This window comes from Clarias gariepinus, chromosome 22, assembly GCF_024256425.1.
Source record: "Clarias gariepinus isolate MV-2021 ecotype Netherlands chromosome 22, CGAR_prim_01v2, whole genome shotgun sequence".
In the NCBI taxonomy this organism is placed as follows: domain Eukaryota; kingdom Metazoa; phylum Chordata; class Actinopteri; order Siluriformes; family Clariidae; genus Clarias; species Clarias gariepinus.
The window spans coordinates 16,367,631-16,389,909 of NC_071121.1; the positions used below are offsets into that span (position 1 = coordinate 16,367,631).

General features: G+C 36.6%; 1 protein-coding gene across 1 annotated transcript in view; it reads left to right on the forward strand.

Annotated features, from left to right (window-relative positions):
* cntn3a.2 (contactin 3a, tandem duplicate 2) overlaps positions 1 to 22,279 on the forward strand; it is a 71,486-nt gene that overhangs the window by 8,434 nt on the left and 40,773 nt on the right. The window contains exons 3-8 of the mRNA XM_053482551.1: positions 4,072 to 4,247; positions 4,366 to 4,458; positions 4,591 to 4,794; positions 5,691 to 5,793; positions 10,460 to 10,644; positions 22,032 to 22,168. Coding sequence (XP_053338526.1) covers positions 4,072 to 4,247; positions 4,366 to 4,458; positions 4,591 to 4,794; positions 5,691 to 5,793; positions 10,460 to 10,644; positions 22,032 to 22,168 — 898 coding nt within the window. The remainder of the gene's footprint in view (positions 1 to 4,071; positions 4,248 to 4,365; positions 4,459 to 4,590; positions 4,795 to 5,690; positions 5,794 to 10,459; positions 10,645 to 22,031; positions 22,169 to 22,279) is intronic.

The window sequence follows — 22,279 nt, forward strand, 5'->3', positions numbered from 1 at the left end:
TTTATTTTTACTATATATTTTGTGTTAATTATTTTTATGTATTTATTTTTTTGAGGCTGTGGAACAAATAGTTTGATTAAATATTTCCATTCTTTCTTATGGGAAAATTTTATTTGGTTTACGAGTGTTTTGAAATGATCGAAATCCAAGGTTCCACTGTATATCCAAAAGCTGAAATATCAATGATATATTGTTGTTGTTGTTGTTATTTTTATAAGTTAGAGAATATTTTGGGTATAGAATAATCTTTTATTCTTATGTTAAATTATTCAATTTTATAAATGTTATATTCCTATTTCAAAAATCAAATTGACATAGTTAACTACATAGTGTACTTGATTTGTAATTGATATTAAATATTTTATATATTTTTGTCTGATAAGGAGTGTATAATGATAAAACATCTGACAAAAGAAACTCAAATATAGTTACAAACCTAAACATATTACATACATACATTTTGTGCAGCTATAAATATACAGCCTGTATATTTCTCTCATAAAAGATGACATTCAGGATTTGAATAGATATCAAGTTTTTTTTTTTTTTTTTTTTGTGCTATCACATAGGTCAGGCATGATGAGTGCATATTGAAGCAGTGACATTTAGTTTTTTTAGAGCTAAAACTGTTCCTGTCCTGAAACCCAGACAACTGACAGCAAACATTCCTGTATTGTGTTAATGTAAAAAAAAAAAAAAATCAATGGATAGTGTGATCTGTTATTGAATAAATCATCCTAAAATGACTGGACAAAGTACAGTGGTGGCAAATTGTGACCTGTAATTAAGAATGTATTTATTTTGTAAATAATATATAGAAATGTAACATCACAACTGCTATTATGGCACACGTTGAAGTTGTTTTTATCCAGCCTATTGTATAGACAAAGCATAAAAGCATGAAATTTAAAATTCTGTAGGGAAAAATGATTAGCTCAGGTAATATTGTGTGTATATTGTGTGTATTCACTGTGTGAATCAAACAAATCTAAACCGGCAGCTCACTGTCAGAATATCAGGGACGTGACTGATAATGCCTATTACATATTCTCATTATTCAGCTACACACTGAAAAATTTGAATAATTACCTCTGCTGGATTGCATGGGTGCTGTAAGACAAACTGTAGTGTAATACATCTTTCAGCTTGATCAGTATTTGTTGTTGTGTGTGTGCGTGCGTGCGTGTGTGTGTGTGTGTGTGTGTGTGTGCGCGTGCGTGCGTACGTGTGTGTGTGTGTGTGTGTGTGTGTGTGTGTGTGTGTGTGTGTGTGTGTGTGTGAGAGAGAGTGTGTATGCATGTGCACAAAGCTGGAGTCCGGCTTTACAGGACAGCTGAGAGCAACTGGCTGATACTAGCTGTGTGTTTTCTCGACAATGATTTCTTTTTTGGCTGGATGACAAGTACGCTGCCAAAGATATGGCAGTCCACAGGTGCAGGATGTCTGCATAGGGTAGAGGAGAGATAGTTGAGGAAATAAACCTGAAGCTTTAGAGCCCAGAAGGCCAGTCTCATCAGATGAGCCTTTGCGAAATTGATATGAACTGCAAGGGGTTACTTGAGTTCACCCACAATGACACATCCCAAAAAGGCCCTGAGGCAACTATACCCTCACTTCATACCCGCCTGTGTCTGCTTCACTTGCTTTGTCATTCTGTGTGGCTGTAACATCTATTTGCAACTGGGTGTGAAGTGACATTCATAAGGCCCAGATCTCTGTATGTATATTTTTAACTAGCCTGCCGGCGCTCAACTGCTTGCATCCGTATTTCCCATTTAAAACTTCTGGTAATTTGGCCAAATGTTTGTGTGATCACCTGTATTGCTTAGATGTCAGGACAAGTTTTGTTCCAGCTGCGAGCCAACATTCAGACTACATTATTAGTACAAATAACAACACTGACAACGAACAGACCTTAAAATACAAAGCTGCTTGTGGGAGCTAGACCAATGCAGGGACAGTGCCTTCAAAAGAAACAACCATCAAAGAAAGCAAACACTGCTTTGAAATACTTCCAGCTTGTAGGTGGCAATAACCAGCCCATGCAGGAACAGTGAATTTTTCACGACCAAATGTGCAAAGTACCTCATGTATGAACCTGATGAACACACCAGGAGGTGTATGTTATTACCAGCCTTATGGGGATTGGGCTATCGAATAATCATCCAAGCATCATGGGATTCAGCTGCTTTAAGCGCTGTTGCTGTTTTGTTTATTTATTTATTTCCTCCCTGGAAACAGAAAATAGCATGTGGTGCCTTCCCGCATCAGTTCCTGCACAGATACAGATACTGAACACCTGCCAATTCTCTTTGGCTCTTTCAGGGCCTTGAACAGGATCCTGCAAGTGTTAAGAACAGGGGTTAATAACCTTCTGTAGAAGTAATTCATGATCATTAAAGAGAATGAAACAAAACAAAATAGATTATTCCTGAAAGCGTACTGAAGCCAGTGATGTAGCCAGTGACAATACATTGTACCTGACGGTTTCAGTGGCCTCAATGAGTTTGTTATGGTTTGCTATTTTTAAGGTATAATTATATAGTTGACAAGTGTGCACCGCAATTTTCCTTAAAAATAGTGTTGGACAAGTATTTTAATTTTTTTTTTCATTATTAAGAGCATGTTTTCAGTGCAAAATGACAAAAATTTCAGATCTTATCAGTTTTTAGACAAGGATTGGAACAATTTCCAGATCTGCAAAAAAAAAGGAGGGGGGTTTAACTTTGCTTTACATTTATTCTTTATAGTATTTAAAGAGCATTTAAAGTAAGGACCTTATGGCCATCTTCACAAAAACAACATTCATGATGTCCAATCTATACCTATTAAAAAACTGTTGGCGTGTCTGTACATTAAAAATATTTGCGAAGAAATTATTTGGGAGGACATAAGATGAGTATTAAAACACATCATGATAGTTTTTGGAATTTTTGTCTGTCTGTTTGTGCATCATCTAAAAACTACTGAATTTTAAAGGGGTTTTCACAGGTGTATTTGGCCGAGCTTGAGGTAACATAAAGGTAATTTTAATGTAAAACACCCTTATATCATAAAAAAAATGAACCTTAAAAAAAAATTATTAGTTTATCTCAATATTCAACAGATGGCGTTTTTATGAGCTTATACTTAATACTCAATAGAGCAATATTTTTTTAAAGATGATCAAATGATTTCAAAACATCAGAAATCATGGCATGAACAGGCTGTATAATTTTTGTTATTACCAAAAGTAATGCAAAAGTGAACATATCTTTTTTATTAACAGACAGAGGTTGATGCACATTGCATATGTTAGTAGAGTAACTCTTCCTCTATATAAATGTATTATTCTCCTTAGTCTCCCTCACAAGCGATGCACCATTGAACCCAACTCTTGAACCTTCTTTAAAAAATCCCCTTTGTTACATTTAATGGTCTCACACTGTGCAGTTTATCTTCAGTGCTAGTTTCCCCTTTTTTAAACCTCTTCATTCATCTGTGCACATTGCTTTTATCAATGGTCTTATCTTCATAAACATTCTGTAGCACATTGGGACACCACCTCCTGCAACAGAGGGGATTTTCATAGAAGTTTAGAGAGTTTAGAGATACATCCGTCGCTTGCTGTGCCGGACAGCACGTAGAAGGACCTACTATATCAGTTAATTAAAAAATGCCTACTTTTGCATTAATGTCAATACAATTGTATAATATATAAAGTGTGCCATGAGCGTCACATGTGGTTTGTGGTGTAGTCAGGGATGTATTCGAGTATGGGAATTGGATATATCAAGACTTTTGAGCACTGCTATGAAATCCTTTACAGTACCAGTACGAGCACCCCACACATGTGCTGAGGAAAAAAGTGATATAAATTCCAAACAAGCCGTTCTCATTGAAGTCACACCACTGTGTCTTGGATATGTATCCGATTTTGAACCACGTATAAGAGTGAATTAGGTCTTATCTAAAAAACATCAGATTTGTGTCATAATTAATGGATAATAATTAGGGGTTGAATCACTTCAGACTGGTAATGTGAACATCGCCTCTCTGGACACTTGATGAATTGTGTATGATTAATTATAGGTGGTCACTAAACGGCACACTGATCGATCTGAGGGCTGATTATCGGCGCCGTCTCTCTGGGGGCAATCTGGTTATAAGGAATCTGGACCTTGCACAGGATGCAGGAATCTACCAGTGCACTGCTTTTAACTCGCTGGGAGCCATTCTCAGCCGGAGAGCGAGCCTTCAGTTCGCATGTGAGTGACTGGCCCAATGTGTACTATTTTGAGAGATGTTGATTGAAAGCTGTTACACTATTATAGACATTATTTTTCCAATCCTGATGCTTAATACTTAATACTTTTAACATTACAGATTTGAATTTTAAAACACAAACGAGAAGTGCTGTTTCAGTGCGTGAAGGCCAAGGTGTAGTTTTACTATGTGGTACACCCGTATATGCAGGAGGTAAGCCTCCTGAAACACTATTTGACAAATTCCAATCTGTAGTAACTGGTATGTTTTACTTACTTACCATTTTCTTATGTAATTCACTCATGTACTAACACATTTATACCTATGCTACTATTGCTTCTTTAGAGCTGCATTTCGCCTGGGTGTTCAATGAGTACCCATACTTTGTCCAGCAAGACAGCAGACGTTTTGTCTCACAAGAGACTGGGAACCTTTACATTGCTAAAGTAGAACCTTCGGATGTAGGGAACTACACATGCGTGGTGGTAAATCGCATTACAAAGGTCAAAATGCTGAGCTCTCCCACGCCACTGGTCCTGAGGACAGATGGTGAGAATGTGTTCTTTTTTTTTACTTTCACAATCTAATCAGCAGGTGCACTGCACTGTGTTCTATAATGGTATGAATTAATAATTATATAAATATGATTTGAAGCAATAATCACCACATTTATATTATATCAGTTATTATATATAGCGGTGTGCGTTTTCATATTTCATTATTAAAATGTCTGCAGATACTTAACATTTGTTGAGCTACAGCTTGCCTTGGACTATGTTACCATGGTTGCACACATTAAATTCAGTTCAATGTCCTTTTAACAATTGATATTGTCACACAACAGCTTTACAGAATTTCAGATATAGATTTATATTTTCTTAATGAGCTAGCCAGAGGGGACAAGGCCAAGAAAAAAACAACTCCCTCAGATGACCTGAAGAAGAAACCTGGAGAGGAGTCAGATTCAAAAGAAACTTATTCTGCTCTGGGTGACACCAGCTATTGGAATTATAAATCATTAAAAATGTACAGGTTTAGAAGATTAAAGCCAAACGGTACTAATTGAGTTGAGACCATGTTTAGTATGAGCATGTTATTTATAAGAATGCTGGGACACGCAGATTAAACACTGAAGTAAGCATGAGACTAAACTATTTTGAGGAAGTGCAGATCTTTAGGGTCTCTATTATTTTATCATATTTCTTAATTAGGGATGCTTTGGTAATCTCATGCTTGTTCACTCGCAATTGTCTTTAAAATCAATCAAACCTTACCAGTGGTTAGTTGAAATATTTCCCCAAAGTGCAAAAGCAGCTGTTAACTCTGCATGGCACCACACTTTGTTAATTTAAAAGAACATCAAAAATTGTTTCTTGCTGTCTTTCTTTAGATTTTATTCTACTGTTCTTAGTCTAAAAATATCTTCTCTCTTTTCTGTCTCCTAGGTGTGATGGGTGAATATGAGCCTAAAATAGAAGTTCATTTCCCTGATATGGTTCCAGCTGCCAAGGGCTCCATTGTAATATTGGAATGTTTTGCTCTGGGGAAGTAAGTACAGTTCCTCGGTCAGGCATCCCCCTTCTACACGACACTCTGAAACAATGATTTAATCGACAATACACACTAGACTGTCTCAGTATCCAGAAATGTGTGCTCTGATTATTTTACCAAGAGATTTGCAGAGTAGGCTAATATGAATTATTATTCATACTGTAAATGCACACACATTCAAAAAACAGAATGGGGATTTAGGGGGAAATAGTTATATTAATCTGTCCAACCCAGTAAACATTCTATGTCTAAAAGATCCAAAAGGCATAAGGATATATTCTTTAAACATAATATGACCAGCTGAATGAGGTACGCAATGTTATCTCAGAAGACGTCCTTTAAAAAAAGGTCTTTTCCACATATGGGTCAGAAATAGAAAAAACAGAAATGCATCTGAGCTCTAAATGAAATCCCACTGAGATTTTTCAGTAGAGTTTGGACATGCGTGTAAAATATTTCTTGTTGACCATTCCAGACTTTTAACCTCTCTCTGCTTTGATCTCTGGGAAGCCTCTGCAGGAATCAGGAGAAATTTGCTGTTAACATTTAGAGAATGAAAATAAGGCACGCAAAAATAAAAACAAAGTTGGATTTAAGAAACTAAGTGACTTATCTCTGAATGAACTCCAAAGTACAGTACATGAGGCCATCCTACTGGTACTGCAAGCAGAACATTAATTAGTAAGCCCAGTCAAAAATGTAGGTACAGCAGATACACACAACATGACCCTAAAGACTAATCATCCAGTCTGGAATGACCAGTGCTGTTTGAATTTTTATTTAAATTATTATTATTATGTTAATTATTTTTACGGTTGCACTGGGCCATTAATGTGAAGCAACAGCACTACAGTTAAGATTAGCCAGTGAAACAGTGAGTGAGTAAAACTATGAGTGAGCAAGTATACTGTAGATCTTTTTAGAGCCTGCTTCATGATTACGTCAGGTGTTTGCTAAAGGCAAAACATTAGGAAGTTAAACGCACCAGCTCCTGTAAATGTAATTTTGCTGCATTGTTGGGTGCAAGAATCGAAAGGGTAATGGCTCTAATAATTCTATAGGGTATGTTTAGGGTATGTTTCTACCTAAAAAAAATACTAAAAGTACATAGATTTTTCTTTTCAATAGAACAAACTTTGGTTTAAATTAGTAAATGCTGTCAATTTAAGCTTTGCTAATTGCACATTAATTTTTTTTCTACTGATTATGTATTGTACTGGGTGACATATGTAGTTGATGGTAGGTAGGCCTCACCTGTCTGAGCACTTTTCATTTACATAAACAGTTTAACATTATATTTGAACAAATGATTTTAATTAAAATCGTAAATAATCTGTTAATTTTAACCATAATAAAAAAGTAACATAGTTGATGATCAATTAATATACTCAAAGACAATGAGCTGTTGCAAATCAAATATTTCAAAAGATAAAAGAAAACTTCCCACAGTGTGTTTAAAATGTATGCCACAGAGAAGAATGATATGATGTGATGCTCGTCACTCTGCATTGCCACAGTGATATTAGTTATGTAGTTACCAGAACTTTTACAGCGGGCAACAATAAATGTATATATGGCATATGCCAAAGTATACAGTACCCAACTTACGAACATTCAAGTTGCAAACTCCTGGCCAACATGGCAAAAATAGTTAATTTAGCAACATTATAATATTTATATGGTATGTAATATAATATTGGTGTGTGTTAATGATCAGAAATTAGAGAACTAGGAAAAATAGCATTAGGTATTTTTTTCCATAAATTTTTCCGTAACATGTCAGAATTACTGTCATTACTTTCTGTCGAGTAATGATAAGAGGTGGGACAGCATTGCCTATATTAGTGTGTAGCCTCACATTTATGCCTTTGTTTACTATGTGGGTAGCAATCATGAACAAGGAAAAAATTGACTAAAAAGGAGGCTTATAACTCTTTAGATGCCTGAATGCCCTAAATACACATTTATAAGGCTTGAAAACAAGGATTTAGATAAGGATTTGTTGTTTCACAGGCACGATTATCAGTTTGTGGTGTAAAACAATAAAGCCAGCTTTAGCGTAGATCAGTAGTTCTTACTTTAGCTGTGGTCCTGGAGGACCAGTGCCCTGCACATTTTAATGATTTCTCAACTCCTACTGTATCATGTCTAATTTCATGATATTTTCATGAGCCTGATTTTCCAATTAACAATGTATTTTTAATTAAAGTGGGTGTGTTAGAGCAATGAAAACACTAAAATATGCAGGACAGTGATAAAGTTGAGAACCACTGGTGTAGATTAGTGTTAGGTTCATCAACAAAAATAATGGCGAAAAATATTCGTTGACGACCTTTTTTCCAAGACGAGACGATGACGAGACATCACGGATATTAATCAACAGCAACAGTGACGAAATCAACATGCAATATTGTTGACGGAAAAAAAAGTCGAGGCTAAAATGTGGTTTAAAAAAAATACAAACTAATAAAACATCTGTCTTTATTTTCCTCAACATATCATTTTTGTCACAATCCGCTATGCGATATGATGTGCATTTATTATGGCACGAGCAGCCGTATTTCCCGGGTCACAGCACGCGGCATATCAGGAGTAGTGGCGGGATGTTACAAGCTCAGTCTTCTTTAACTCTTCTTCATCACAGCAGTACTAGTCGGGCGAAAAAGAAGAGCCGATATTTGGACTCATTTATATAAGGCGCTGTATAGGGCTTACTGTAAATTAAACTTCACTCATGCAAACACACATGAAACTGGCATACTCATATATAAAACTGTCACACATACATATACAGTATACTACTAATTACTCAAACACACACACAAACTCTCCATGCACCGAGAGTTTGTGTGTACGTCTCATAGATGTGTGTGTGTGTGTGTGTGCGCACTTCATGTTTAGTTGTTCTTTATATTGAACTGGAGAAATAAAGCTGATGTGTAGTAATATCGGGGGGGAAACAGTGTGGGAATACAATTGCTGGGAAAAATACCACAAACCTGAAGAGACACATCAAGGCATACCATAAAAATCACGCAGGTTTACAGCCTCTTTTTGGTAATTATGTTGCCACATGTTAACATAACGATGTTGTTTTGTGAAGTATTTTATTTTATAGTTATAATCATTAATCTAATAGGTTAGCAAATAATTGTGACCCATAGGATCTACTGTATCCCTACTCCAGTCCAAGTGTGTAAATTTATACTGTATATATATAAAGTTTCCAAACACTGTCCATACTGCTCACATTGTTTTGTACTTAAAAATATATGGACATGCAGCAGTTTTTGTGACGGTTAAAAATAAATATACTTAGCTGAAAACATCAGATGAAAAGATACATTATAAAATGTTAAGATAATTCATTTGTGAAAAACCTTAAAAAATTGCTTTTGGCTAGACTAGATTGACTGTAGGGTTTATTAATAATAATCTTATTGCTAAAATATTATGTTTTCATTGGGTTAGTCTGACTAAAACTAAACTAAAATGTTCAGACCCTTAGTCGATCAAAACTTGACAAAACAAAAATAGGATAGGATTGACTAAATATGATAAAAACTAACAGGGACATTTATCCCGGACTAAAAAAAAAAAAGCTGACAAAATGAACACTAGTGTAGATGCTTAGTTTTCCTATGAGGTAGACGAAAATGTTTCACAGCAGGTAATCTTGTTACATCATCCATCCACTGAGTCAGTGTGTAGGGGTCAGTCAATCTCACCACGATGATTAATGTTAATGTAACAAGCTAACCATACTTGCTTGCCGGCGTTAGTTAAGGTGCTCATGGAATTATTTCGTCTCTAGCCAGTCTCTACTTGTGAAAAAAGCACCATTTTAACTAAAACCAGTCAGATCTTACATTCAAATCTAAAACTAACTTACACATGCTTAAAATGGAATTACAGACACTGGCCAGCCAAAAAAAAATTTTTTTCTATTGGTGTGCATCAAGTGAAGAAAACAATTAAGGAGATTTGAAATGGCTGGAATTGAATTAAGAACCATCCACTGCATTATTAAAGCCTGAAAGCGTAGTGCTATATCGTCAACTTCATGTAAGAAATGGCATACGCATATTGCTGGAGTCAAGTTGTGGAAGAGTGGTTCTGGGAGCACAAATGATATTTTAACACATGAATTGGCTAACACATTTTATTCTGGAATGAAAGCTAAATGCAGTTGAATGATCTATTGGATAGTACAACTTTTTTTGGCCAGAGTCTTAATCTATCCCAACTTCCACACAGAGCAAAACAACAATGTATTATTTTTTATTTATTTATTTATTTATTTATTTTATGTATTTATCAATGAAGCTATTTACCTTGTTAATGGTGGTTAATATAATTAATCCTGATGAGATTCAACCACATCAGATGTGATCGGGCAAAAGTCTGATTGTGGCACGAGCTGACACCATTACAATGACTGTTTGTGTTCAGTAATGAGTATGGATAGGACCTAGAAACCTGGAGGATCTGGTGAGACTCTGTGTTAGGTGTGATTGGTTATTCTCCAATCTCATCAAGCATTATATAAGCAAACTCAGTCTCAGTAGGAAGTTATACACTCTACTATATGCATGCCGCAGAAAATGTGGTTTTAGTAGCAATCCCATAATGCTAGAATTGACCGGTTTTGTACTTTTCTCAGTCCAGTGCCTGAAATAACATGGAGAAGGGCTAATGGAGTTCCCTTTCCCAACAAAGTGAAGATGAAGAACTCTAATGTTGTTCTGGAGATTCCCAGTTTTCAACAAGAGGATGCGGGAGGTTATGAGTGTGTGGCAGAGAACAAGATGGGAAGGAACACTGTGAAAGGACGACTCTCCTTCCATGGTATGTTTCTGTTTTGTGTGTGTGTGTGTGTGTGTGTATAGTGGAGTGTAGTGGTGTGTGTTTGTTCTATTAAAAACACCATTGATTAATGGGATTTTCTTTGGACACCTGTTATGGTCCAGTCTGTATTAGACCATAACATGCCAATAAAGGGAAGCGTGGTAAGAAAAAACTTCATTAGTTTTTGATGTCTTTTTTTTAAACCAACAATAAGGCCAGAAAATGAAGACAGCGGTAAAGGCAATTTGCTACCTAAGCTTTGCATATCAAGGGAAACAAGCATACTATTACCAGGACTATGTTCTGCGCAGGCAGGAGTCTGTCACATCATTAAATAAAAATAGAAAATCTAATCATCCAGTGAACAGCAGGAGATGTGCACCAGCACGTGCCAATGGTCTGGTCCTAAAAGGCATATACCTAAACCAATATAGAGTACAATAAAAACATTCAGATTTACACATAAATAAGCAAATACTTAAGGTCCTGTTATTGGAAAATTACTGCAGTGATTATGATACAGTGATGATACTGATACTGTGACTAGCTTCCCATTTCCCATAAAGACATGCAGGAAGATGTTAGTTTGTTATAGAAGGGTAAAATTGTTGGCCTAAATCAAGCAAAGAAGAAAACAAATAAGAAGATTGTTAAATTTACTGCAGATGGGTTAAATCTGGGCGGATAGTGCTGACCATGATCGGAGATGACTTGATGAAGTAAAAATAAGATCATTTTTACACACACAAAGGGACGAGAACTCAAAGTATAGGGACTTAACAGCTGTGTGGCCATAAGAAATTTTGGCCATGAGTTTCTGTTGGTCAGGTCTAGGCTCAGCAATGTTATGTGTTAATAACATTACTACCCGAATGTAGTGAATCACCAGGTTTTCACATCAATGCATTTTTGTTCTTCTATGATGGTCTTTCAAGGATAACATTGCCAAAATGACAAGGTTTAAATTATAAAAAAACAGATCTGGAAGCATGAGGAATCATGTTCTCACAAGAGTCTCAGCCAAAACGAATGCAACTATAGACAGAAATAAATGCTGTAATGTTGCATAAGATTGTCAAAACAATGCCACACCAAATGTGTGCCATAATCAACGCTCCAAGTTTGTCAAATTAAATTTTAGTGCGAAACTTTTTGCTTTGGCCAGTAGAACTTGTCTCAGTTTTGTTTTCATTCTGAGCTTGGGACTCCAAATGAAGACAACTTTGTGTCATTGCTCCCGTTATTCCCAATTCTCATCATTATCTTAGAGCAGAAAATGTTTTGCCATTTTATTGGAGTTTTTCCAATTATTTTCCATTCAGAGTTTTTCTATTCTGCCATGAGTCTTTTATAGTTTCCATGACTACATGGCTGCGAACAAAAAAAGTAAACCTTGTTTAATTGGTGTTGGCAGCACAGCATTGTGTGCAATAACAAGTGTCAGTGGTGTTAAATGTTGATGGAAACATCTTTTAGCGCATTCAGGAATTCAAAATGTGGCAAACAGGAACCATGTTTTTCTGTCGATAATCAAATTAATTAAGTCCCAGCAGAACGGTTAAGGCCTCCATTTACTTCCATTGCCCTTGCAACCTTTAGACACTTCCCTCCACACCTCTGGTTGATCCACAGCCAACACCCCACAGCCGCCGTGCCTGGAAAGTCAAGATTTACTTGTAAACAAATTGGAGTATATTCACAACGAGGTTCTCCTCATTAAATTACTTCTTAACTAAAAAGCTTTCCTGGAACAATTGCTGAATGTCTTTTATATCGTTACAGTAATGTAGGATAAATATTTGGTTTTACAAGAAAAAAAACACATAATATGTAATGTATCTGACACAACGAATATCACAAAGGAGGGTGTGTTGTGGTAGTACTAAATATCAGCATGACTGTGTTGCATTCGTAGACATGAGACTACAGAAGATATTATAGCAGTGCTGATATTTAGTATAACATCACAGCCTTTAATGTGATATTGCTTTTATACAACAGTTTTACAAATATCAGTTATTATAAACAGATTATGAGTTGTTTGTTTGTTTATTTATCAGCTATTTGGCCCACCAACACACATCCTTAAAAACAGAGGCCCAAATCCATGGCATGTCATCTAAAATTCTAACAAATAAAAGAATGTAACTATAGCAAAGGACAAAAACTATTTTAAAGAGTTTTAATCTGATCTAATCTGAAAAATTTCAGGTCTAAATACACCTCTGATTAGAACCCCGGTAAGGCAAAATGGTACATACAGTTGAATGTCTTAGTGATGTAATGCTGACTTACTGTTGAATATTTAACAGTAATGTTTGTTAAACTTTTAAAGGAGCTGTTTTATTAAAGATGATCTGTTTAGCCTAGCAGTTTGACTTTTTATGTATGTAAAGTGACAAGCCAGAATACAGACATAGGGACAACCAGATAGGGGGAAAAGTGCTCTTTTATTTTAAAAAATACAATAAAAAATGTAAGGTAAAGGAAGAGGTGATTCACTTGATGAAGCAAGGGTAGAATGAGCTGGTGAAACAGGAGTGATAGTTGGGCCTTCAGTTATAGCAGCGGGCAGTCAAGCTCAGTTGATGGGCCGGGCTGGCAGAGGCCGAAGATAAGGAAGGTAAGGAGGCGGTCGAGCGTTGTCAAGGTCCCCTTTTCTGCTGTTTGCCCCATCTCTGAAAATCTCCAGAGCATTTGTTGTCTGTGGAAAAGATAAAGACTGGGTCTGTGGATTAATGCACCTAGCACATCTCACTCACCGGTCTGGTGGTCACTCATAGAGCGCTGATGACTCAGGATGGTAAAGAATAATTCACAGCCAGCAAAGGTGAGTTAAGGTATTCCTCCCCTCCTGCGTGTATAGTGGAGCTGGCCACGGTCCTGAATGCTTGTCATGTTCTCTTTTCCTTGGTCAAGCGAGGGTCTGGCAGATGGTAAGAGGTGCTGGCTGTAGGCCCACCGTCACATGGATTATTTATATTGTTTGTTAAAAAGCATTTTACATGGTAGATGGCACTGCTCAGACCTTTTCTCCACCTAAAGGATAATAATGGAGCAAGCGATTGTTGACATTTTTAAAACTCCAGTAGGCTTTCAACTCTATTAATCTAAAAAGTAAAGTAAGCCATCACCTCACATTTGAACTGATAGTACCATAACAAAGATTCTTTAACCAGACAGCACAGGGAGTAAACAAAGCTTTTCTGCTGTTCAGTATTATAGGCTCTACAGTATGGAAGCCTTGTAAAGTCACTGTCAGATTCAGGCCAGACAGCAAATTGTTGTTTTATTCCAGTACCCTGGGTGATCAAGACTGTAGTGGTAATTAACAGCTAAATACTTTCCCTGTTGCAACGACAGGCCAAGTTGACAAGTGCTAGTAAATCGAAACCATTTTTAAATTGCCACTTTTAAAGCGGCTCAGCACAGAACACAACAAGCCAATTAAATAATCCCAAACCTTTATTAATCAATAACTAATGATGCATACATGTTCATCAGATTTGTGCTTGTAGATTTTTCTGTGTACATGCTGTTTAACAAGAAACAACCATGGCTAATAATGCCAGTGCTCTCATCGCTGACACTAAACACATTTTATTTCGTAATTTAAGAGGATGTTAGTAGTATGAAGATGTTCCAGCTATACAAGGTCAGAGTCCAACAAACCAACCAAACCCAGGCAAGCATACCTGGAGAATATACAACTTATATACCTGACTACACAAAAAGCATGCAGTAGAATGACATTTTTGCAAATGTCACTTGAGAAAACAACCATGATCAAAAACACATAATCATAAGATCAGGCATGAATTCTTTTGTGAAATATTATTTGATTTAAATGAAGACCCTTTTTTGAGTTACAAACTGGGTTGTTTATATTTTTCACAAAGTTAAGTACATAATGTAAGAGTTGCATGTACAGTACTAAATGTTCTCTGACGTAAATGTTTCAGCTTGCAAGAAGGTTTAGAAAGCGTTAAGCAAGTCCCAGTGAAATATGGAAGCAAAATAGTCTCATCAATAATTCACACAAAAGACACGATGCACACATGATGCAGTGTTTATAAAGATGATAAAGTGGTTAGCTGCGTTATTTTCGGCGACGTTCATTAATGAAACATTATGAAATAAAGTAATAAGTTACACGTGCACCCTGTTTTTGGTTTGAGTAGGTAAAACTTTATTTCTGTTATAATTAACTCAGATTGTGCAAAAGGTGTGCAAAGCTGAGCTACTTGAGTGCTGCGCTCCTGTAGAGCTGTTACTGGTTGAATGTTGAGGTCGCATCTGATTGGCTAAAGAGTACGAGTGACGCATGTGGCTGCCAGCAAAGTCCCAAAAATTCACACACACAAATCCAGGGCGATTCACACAGGAAAGGCGATTTTCACATTCACAGTCCATGATACACTTGTTAATTTTAAACATTCAAAAAAATTTGACGGAGTTGTACATCTGTGAAGTGTGTTTTGCATTTGTAAAACGTATATTATATATATATATATATATATATATATATATATATTGTGCATGCGAGTTGTTTTTTTGTGAATATATATTTTTTTCATGCAAGAGAATTGGGTTCCACACATGTTAAAATAGTCTAGAAAAAAGACTATTTTGCTTCCATAGTGAAAGCACTGACTTAAGTGTAATTTAAGGAACGATCAGACTACCATGGGGTATTTGCATGTTCTCGTTGTACAGTCTGCCACAAAGATATTCACCTCTTCAGGAGGTATTATTGATCTTTCTCGTTCGCTGTTTCATCATTTTCTTCAGCTTACACAAACAACTTGGGAGTGAGCCTAAGTATCCGAGTGCTGGTATCTCTATGCCTGCTATTTTACAAATGAAAACTAAATATAAAAATGACTACAGAAATAATTAAAAAAATAAGTAAACTGTTAATTAAGGTAATTGTTAATTAGCTTAGCTGTAACTACATTAGCTGTTGATTGAGTTAACTTGTAATTAAGATGCCTGAGTGACAGATGACCGAGAGTCTAACTAGATATCAGTGTAGAAATTATTAAAAGGTTATGCACCAACTTCTTTTCAACAAGCACATAACCTGTATGTTTACATACAGTGTGGTGTTGTTATGTGTGGTATTATGGTACAAGACAATGTGGAATGCAAATCTGAGGAAAAAATAAATTTTCTTTTTTACTTTCTTTCCTTTTTGTTGTCTTTGTGCTCATCGCTAGGCTTTAGAATAGGTTGCCTTTAAAGGGAACACAACAACAAGTACATGAATGTCTTGAGAATAGTGATGTGACCCAGTGTAAGGTGCAGATTAAACACAGTTTTAGTTTGCACAGTATACACTCACCATCCAATTTATTATGAACACCTGTACACCTGCAAAAGCATTGTGTTAATATAGTTTATTTCAATTGGTTAAATGTAGTAAGAACTTGTACAGCTTGTCAGAAACACAGTAGAAACCATTTCAGATGTAGTATTGCCATGTTGTACTGCCATGCTTTTTTTTTTTTGACATGTTCTAAAAAGCATGATGAGGACATAATAAGGACTTAGTAAGGACATAAGGAGTGTAAAAACACTCCTTATGGACCCCAGTGACATAGTACAAGTTTGCCATACATGGGAATGGTAAAATGGCATTCTGACTGATTTCTTATGGTGTTGTTGATAGATCAGTGGGGTTCTCACAACAACCTGTTCAGACATGTGCTAAGACGCACATGCATTAAGTTCTGTTTTACTGGTGCTTACCACGTTTAAGGCATGCATGCATGCATGAGGTTATTAGTTTATACCACATTCAGAGAATTTTGTACTTGATTCAGTTCCGCACTCCATAACTTTGTGATGAAAAGCACAGCACTTGTTGCAGTATTTACACAATTCAAATGTAGTCGGCACCTGGTAAAAGCCTCATTTCGTTCTTATTGGACCTGGTGAGCTTGTGATCATGTGTCTGATAGGAAATTAGTGACAACATGATAGCCACATCAAGAAACTAACACAGGCATGGCTAGAAAGTAATACAAACTTGTTAAATGCACATTTTCCATTTTGACCCCGTTCCCGCTGCCTTCTTAGATATTTTTTTGGACGCAGTGGGAACTTCATGGTTTTTCGTCAGAGTGTGACATGGGCAGTAATGTTCACATCAAACATCAGAATAAAAAATAACTGTGACTTTTATGACTTCTATGACTTTGATCATAGCATGGATTCTGGTACATAAAGGGCTGGTTTGAGTATTTCAGGATCTGATAAACCTCTGGGGATTTCACACACAATGACCTCTAAGGGTTACACAGAATGGTGCAGAAAACAGGGGAAAAAAAAAAATATATATATATATAGATATCAGTGGCGGCTGCCAGCTTTTGAAACAGGGGAAGCTCATATTAGGCCTTTATCATAAAATTCATTATGTTCTTTGCACTTTTCATGACAAAGTTATCCAGATCCCAACAGGCATGGCTAACAGTACACAGTCAGCCAGTTCACCTTGTCATACCAGGAGAGCTGAAAAGCTCCTGATTTTTGCACCAGATCAATCTTGGGCATTGGTCTGCCCGGCCATTTAATTTTAAGTCTCTCCTCGTAAGGAAGACTTTTGGTTTTGCCAAAAGCAGGTCAACAATATTAGCACCGTCTGCGTCTGCCATTATGCACAGCTTGCTAGCTAGCTAGTTTTCCCTTCCACGAGCTACTTTAATTATATGAACGAACTAACTTTACAATGCTGAAACAAGGAACAAAAAAAGTCAAGAATGCTATAATATTTTTTTATTATTTAAAGAATGACTTGTACAAACAAAATTGGTTTATATCACCAGCAAACATTACAGAGTGCAGCAGTTCGTCTTACCACTTCACCTGCAAATCCGCATGGGACAGAACTCGGATCTCTGTAGCGCTGATGTATACTTAAGACATGCTATCAATTAAAAAAGAGGTTCCGCCCTTTAAACAGCTCCTCCAATCATCATGCAGCAGCCCAGCGTCCTGGCCCACCCACTGCTCCATTAACTCCCAGAGACGCTGAGCGTCCGTGTTTGGGACATAATCGCAGCGTTTATCCAATGACCGTCTAGTTTCAAAGCACTGAAAAAAAAAACATTCAAAGCAGCCGCATTGAAGTCAATGGACGCTGGGCTTCAACGGGGAAATGCTCTGTGACGTTACGGGAATGTATGAGAAGAAAATCAAGTCAGCCGACCTGCTATATCTAACTGATTCTGAACGAACTCGTCTTTGAGATGAACGTTTTCTAACGCATTTTTAGTCAATAAAATGTTAATACAATAGTACATAATTTGACCATTAATTTTGTGACATTATAGGGGAAGCTGAGCTTCCCTTGCAGTCTTAAAGAAGTCACCACTGATATATCCTGCAGATTGAAACTCCTTTTTAATGAGACAGATCAGTGCAGCATGATTTTATGCATTGGGTTGCTGCCACATAATTGGCTGATTGGATAACTGCATACTATATATGAGTAGGTGTACTGGAGTTTCTATTTAATTTACTCGAGTGTATATTAAATGTTTCTATAGTTTATACACTTGTACATATGATTTGTAGCCAGTGTGCATTTGGCTACTACAAATTTTGTTGGGAACTGTAAAAAAATTCAATTAAAAATAGCAGGAGTTGCCATCAAGAAACAACTTACGATGACATTAGTGGCTTGTCATCGCTTAATGTGAAAGTGAGTTCGCAGCTCTCCTCTGCATTTCACTGCTTTCTTTGTGTTCTTCAATAAAGCAAATCTGCAAGTTCTGATAAAGAGATGCGATATGACACAACCTGTCATGATGTACAGTGCTTTTTCACAAATATGACAGCTCTGTCTGTCAGCAAAATGCTTTTTATCTGCAAAAATTATCTGAAGAGCTCCAGCATTTTTCCCTGCATAAGCCTTTTTGGAGTCTATAGTTTATTTAAATGCCATTGCTTATTTTACCAGTTTGCAACTTGAAAATATTTCAACAAAGTGATCAACATTTTGTTACGCCTCTGTCAGGGTTTATCAATATTGTTATATCCTCCACAGGGCTTAAGAGTGCGAGCATTTCAGTCACACTGGTGAATGCAGTTTATTCAGTACAAAGGTGAATTATTTCCAAATGACACAAATACATCAGCACAATGTGCACAATTAATCTTTCAGTGCTGCCTCTATGACCTCGTTTGCTTAAACAGCCACGTCAGGGCTTTGACTCGTTCAGTTGTGCATCGACCATTCCACACAATTCTGCAAAATTCCTTTGTAGTGTTTGCCTTGTGCTTTAGCTCTTTGTGCTATTGGATGGTGCATATATTTACATATAACCAGAACAGGTACTACAGTAGGTACTCATCAACAATTTGCTCATATGCTATATGGCCAAAGGTTTGTGGACAGCATACCTTCTCACCCATGCTTGTTGAAATTTAAATTCCAAACCTTTTGCTGTTATAATAGAATAGGAATCTGGCTGAAGGGATTTCCTCATTCAGCCACAAGAGCCTTGGTGAGGTTGGTGAGCCAGATGTGGCTCAATGACAGTCTGCATTTTGGTTCATCCCGGAGGTGTTCAGTAGGGTTGGAGTAGGTGGAGTGTTTCCACATGACTCTTCGCAATCCATGACCTCATGGTCCTCACTTTGTGTACAGGGTCATTGTCCTGCTGAAACAACATGCTGAAATTTGTGATGTGCTAGTGTGAAGCTTGCCTATTCTTCCTATGCTTTTATGGGTACTCCAGTTTCCTCCTACAAACTGATGACATGCAGTCTGATGTTACCTAAATGCCTGTAGTGGGTGAGTGTATCCTTCTGATAAGCTTATCCCCACAAGGATAAGCAGTATGGACTATGAATAATTCAGTGGACATTGTAGCAAGAGTTCAGGGTAGGCGATCTTTTCCAGTGTGATTGACAGGTGTCCACAAAGAGTGTATTTATTGTATTTTACTTCATCCCTGTTGGACTGTGATGGTAGCGAACTTTCCATTTCTACTGGACTGCACAGGTTCTCCTACTTTAGACAGTGATCTCTGCAACTCTTTCGGCGTTAAAGCTTGATACTTAATTAACAATTGTTTATCTTGCCTTTCACTCAGTCTTGTTAGCATCTGGGTTTTGCCATACTTCCTTCCACGCTCTGAATAATGGATTGCACTGTACTCCTAAGAAGGTTCAAAGTTTTGCTGATGTTTGAATAACCCTCTTCTTTTTTTTCCTTCTAACAACTTCATCTTAAAGCCTCACAGACACTTTCTTTGGTTGTCATGACAGCAGGACTGATGTGAACTGCCATTTTAGCTGTGAGACCTCTCAAAGTCATACTTTTTAGAGGCACTGTATAAAGAGATTCACTGGTTAAGCACAGTGCACCCTCACAGCATTCACACTACAGGAATGTATTTTTGACTCACTCATGGTCCATAAAAGCAGCTGTACAGCACACACTGTAGCAGCAATACAGATATAGCTTATAGACAAACGAAAACCGTTGTATCAGTAATAATTATTGACTAAAATTTAGCAATCAATCTGGTTAAGAATATTTAATTGGAAAAAAGGTTTTAGCAGTTTAACATGAGTTGTCATGGCCTCATTGTAAATTGTGCATTTGATTACCAAATTCTTTGGTAATTTGGTATCTGATCCATGTATGCATATTTATGTTTAATTCTAAAATAAAGATGCATCAAACGAACTGTATTAAACAAATATATACCCTCTATATTTTTCACTATGTCCCACAAGTGCTCTTTAAAAATATCTAAAATATAATCACCTTTACGTATTCATCTTAATTACAGTACAAATTCTGCATTAATGCAGCCCAGTCACAGACATGTATGGCATGCTCAAGTCTGCAGCCAAAATGTCTTCCAAATGGGACTAGTTCCAGGATGATTATCAGAAGCAGGGCCAGGAACCCTACGGTTCACAGTTTCATTCATTGTGATTAACTATACCAGGGGACAGGAGGATGTCATTGTTCACATGTTTACAATTCACAACAGTTGTGTGGTTGAATTCAGACAGGCAACTATTTTAAGACTTCCCTTTGGGTTTTTATATGACTTATTGGGAAGGTTAGAGGGAACATATGCCAAGTCAGCTGTGCATCTGATAGGCCGTGACCCTGAAATGGGCTTCTGTTCAATACTGACAGAGTAGACAGTGCTGTGTGCCAGCGCTCTCACAAGCCAGGCCAAAGAATAGTAATGCTCTCCACTTGAACTCTAGATAGAAGGGAACAAAAAAAAAAAAATAGCCATGCTATGCAAATGAATTTGAAGGAACGCATTGTCTTTGCTGAAGAAATCTTAATTTTAATCGGACTCTTAAATTATTATAATTGCTGTCCTTTTCAAACTATCCTTTTTATTCTTAAATACCCCTCAGTTTCACATTATTCCCCAATATAATATTTCTCTAATCCTTAAATATTATGCTACAATTTACTACATACGATAACTGCTAAAAATATGTATCAGTATAGTGATATATATATAGTGAATTTTACCAGTCTTCTTGTTTCTCTGTATTAATTCATTTAGTTGTTCTTTTCTTGTCCACATCCTTTTCTATGAGACATGAAGCACAAGATTGCTCTTTAAGTTCTCTAATGTATATAATGGTTTTGCCTGGAGAGAATTGGCATTAAATCACTTAAATAAAAATAGTAACAGTGATTGCTGTGTAGTACTTGTTGTAGTACTTGTAGTGAAATCAGTCGATACTGACTGGCTTTGAATACTGTGCCTTTGCATGAAAAATCAATCCTTTTTTAGGCTTAAAATAAAATGTTATATCTTATATTAAATACACATGATTTTTTTTAAATATGTTCCATCTTTCCTTATAAATATAGTGGATAGCCTAGATAAATATGGATAGCCTAACTGAATCCATTAAGTGTTCTGTCGCTTGAGACATGCACACACAATGATTCACTGGGATGCAGCTACAGACTAAATATTGATCAATTGTCTGGTGTCCTTCTGAGAAGATTGTACAGCCTGGTACAGCATTAGATTCCAGATATGTGATATAATCAAGCCCTTGGGACTGACACTGCCATCCCAGTAAGACTTTAAAAACTGCTATTTGACGCAATGCGCATTTGCATGGGTTAGTTTGTGCTGGTATTTGGCACTTGTGTATAAAACATTAGTTTTTGTTTTTTTAATACGCATTTCACAAAAACACATTTCACAACTGTTGCCTAGCTGAGGAGCTTGGGAACTCTTGAGTCATTTGTGTCAGGCTCCAAAAGAGCGTGATTTGCAAGGCTAGTGGCTACATCCTTATGTGGGGGTTTTACAGGTAATATGTATGCATATTTATCAGTATGTCATTATAATTTGTTTCTGTGTTTGGTTGCCTAGCTAAGCCTCAGTGGGTGCAGACCATGCACGACAGTGCCTTATCCATTGACGAAAGGCTGTTTTGGGAATGTAAAGCAAGTGGAAAACCCAAGCCCTCATATAGCTGGCTAAAAAATGGAGAACTACTTAATACAGAGGTAAAGTAACATCTAAATATTTTAATTTTACTCTTGACTAAAAGGCTTGTTTGATTCTGTGTTAAAAATATATTCATTACATACCAATGGTGTCGATTCCTAAATTGCCAT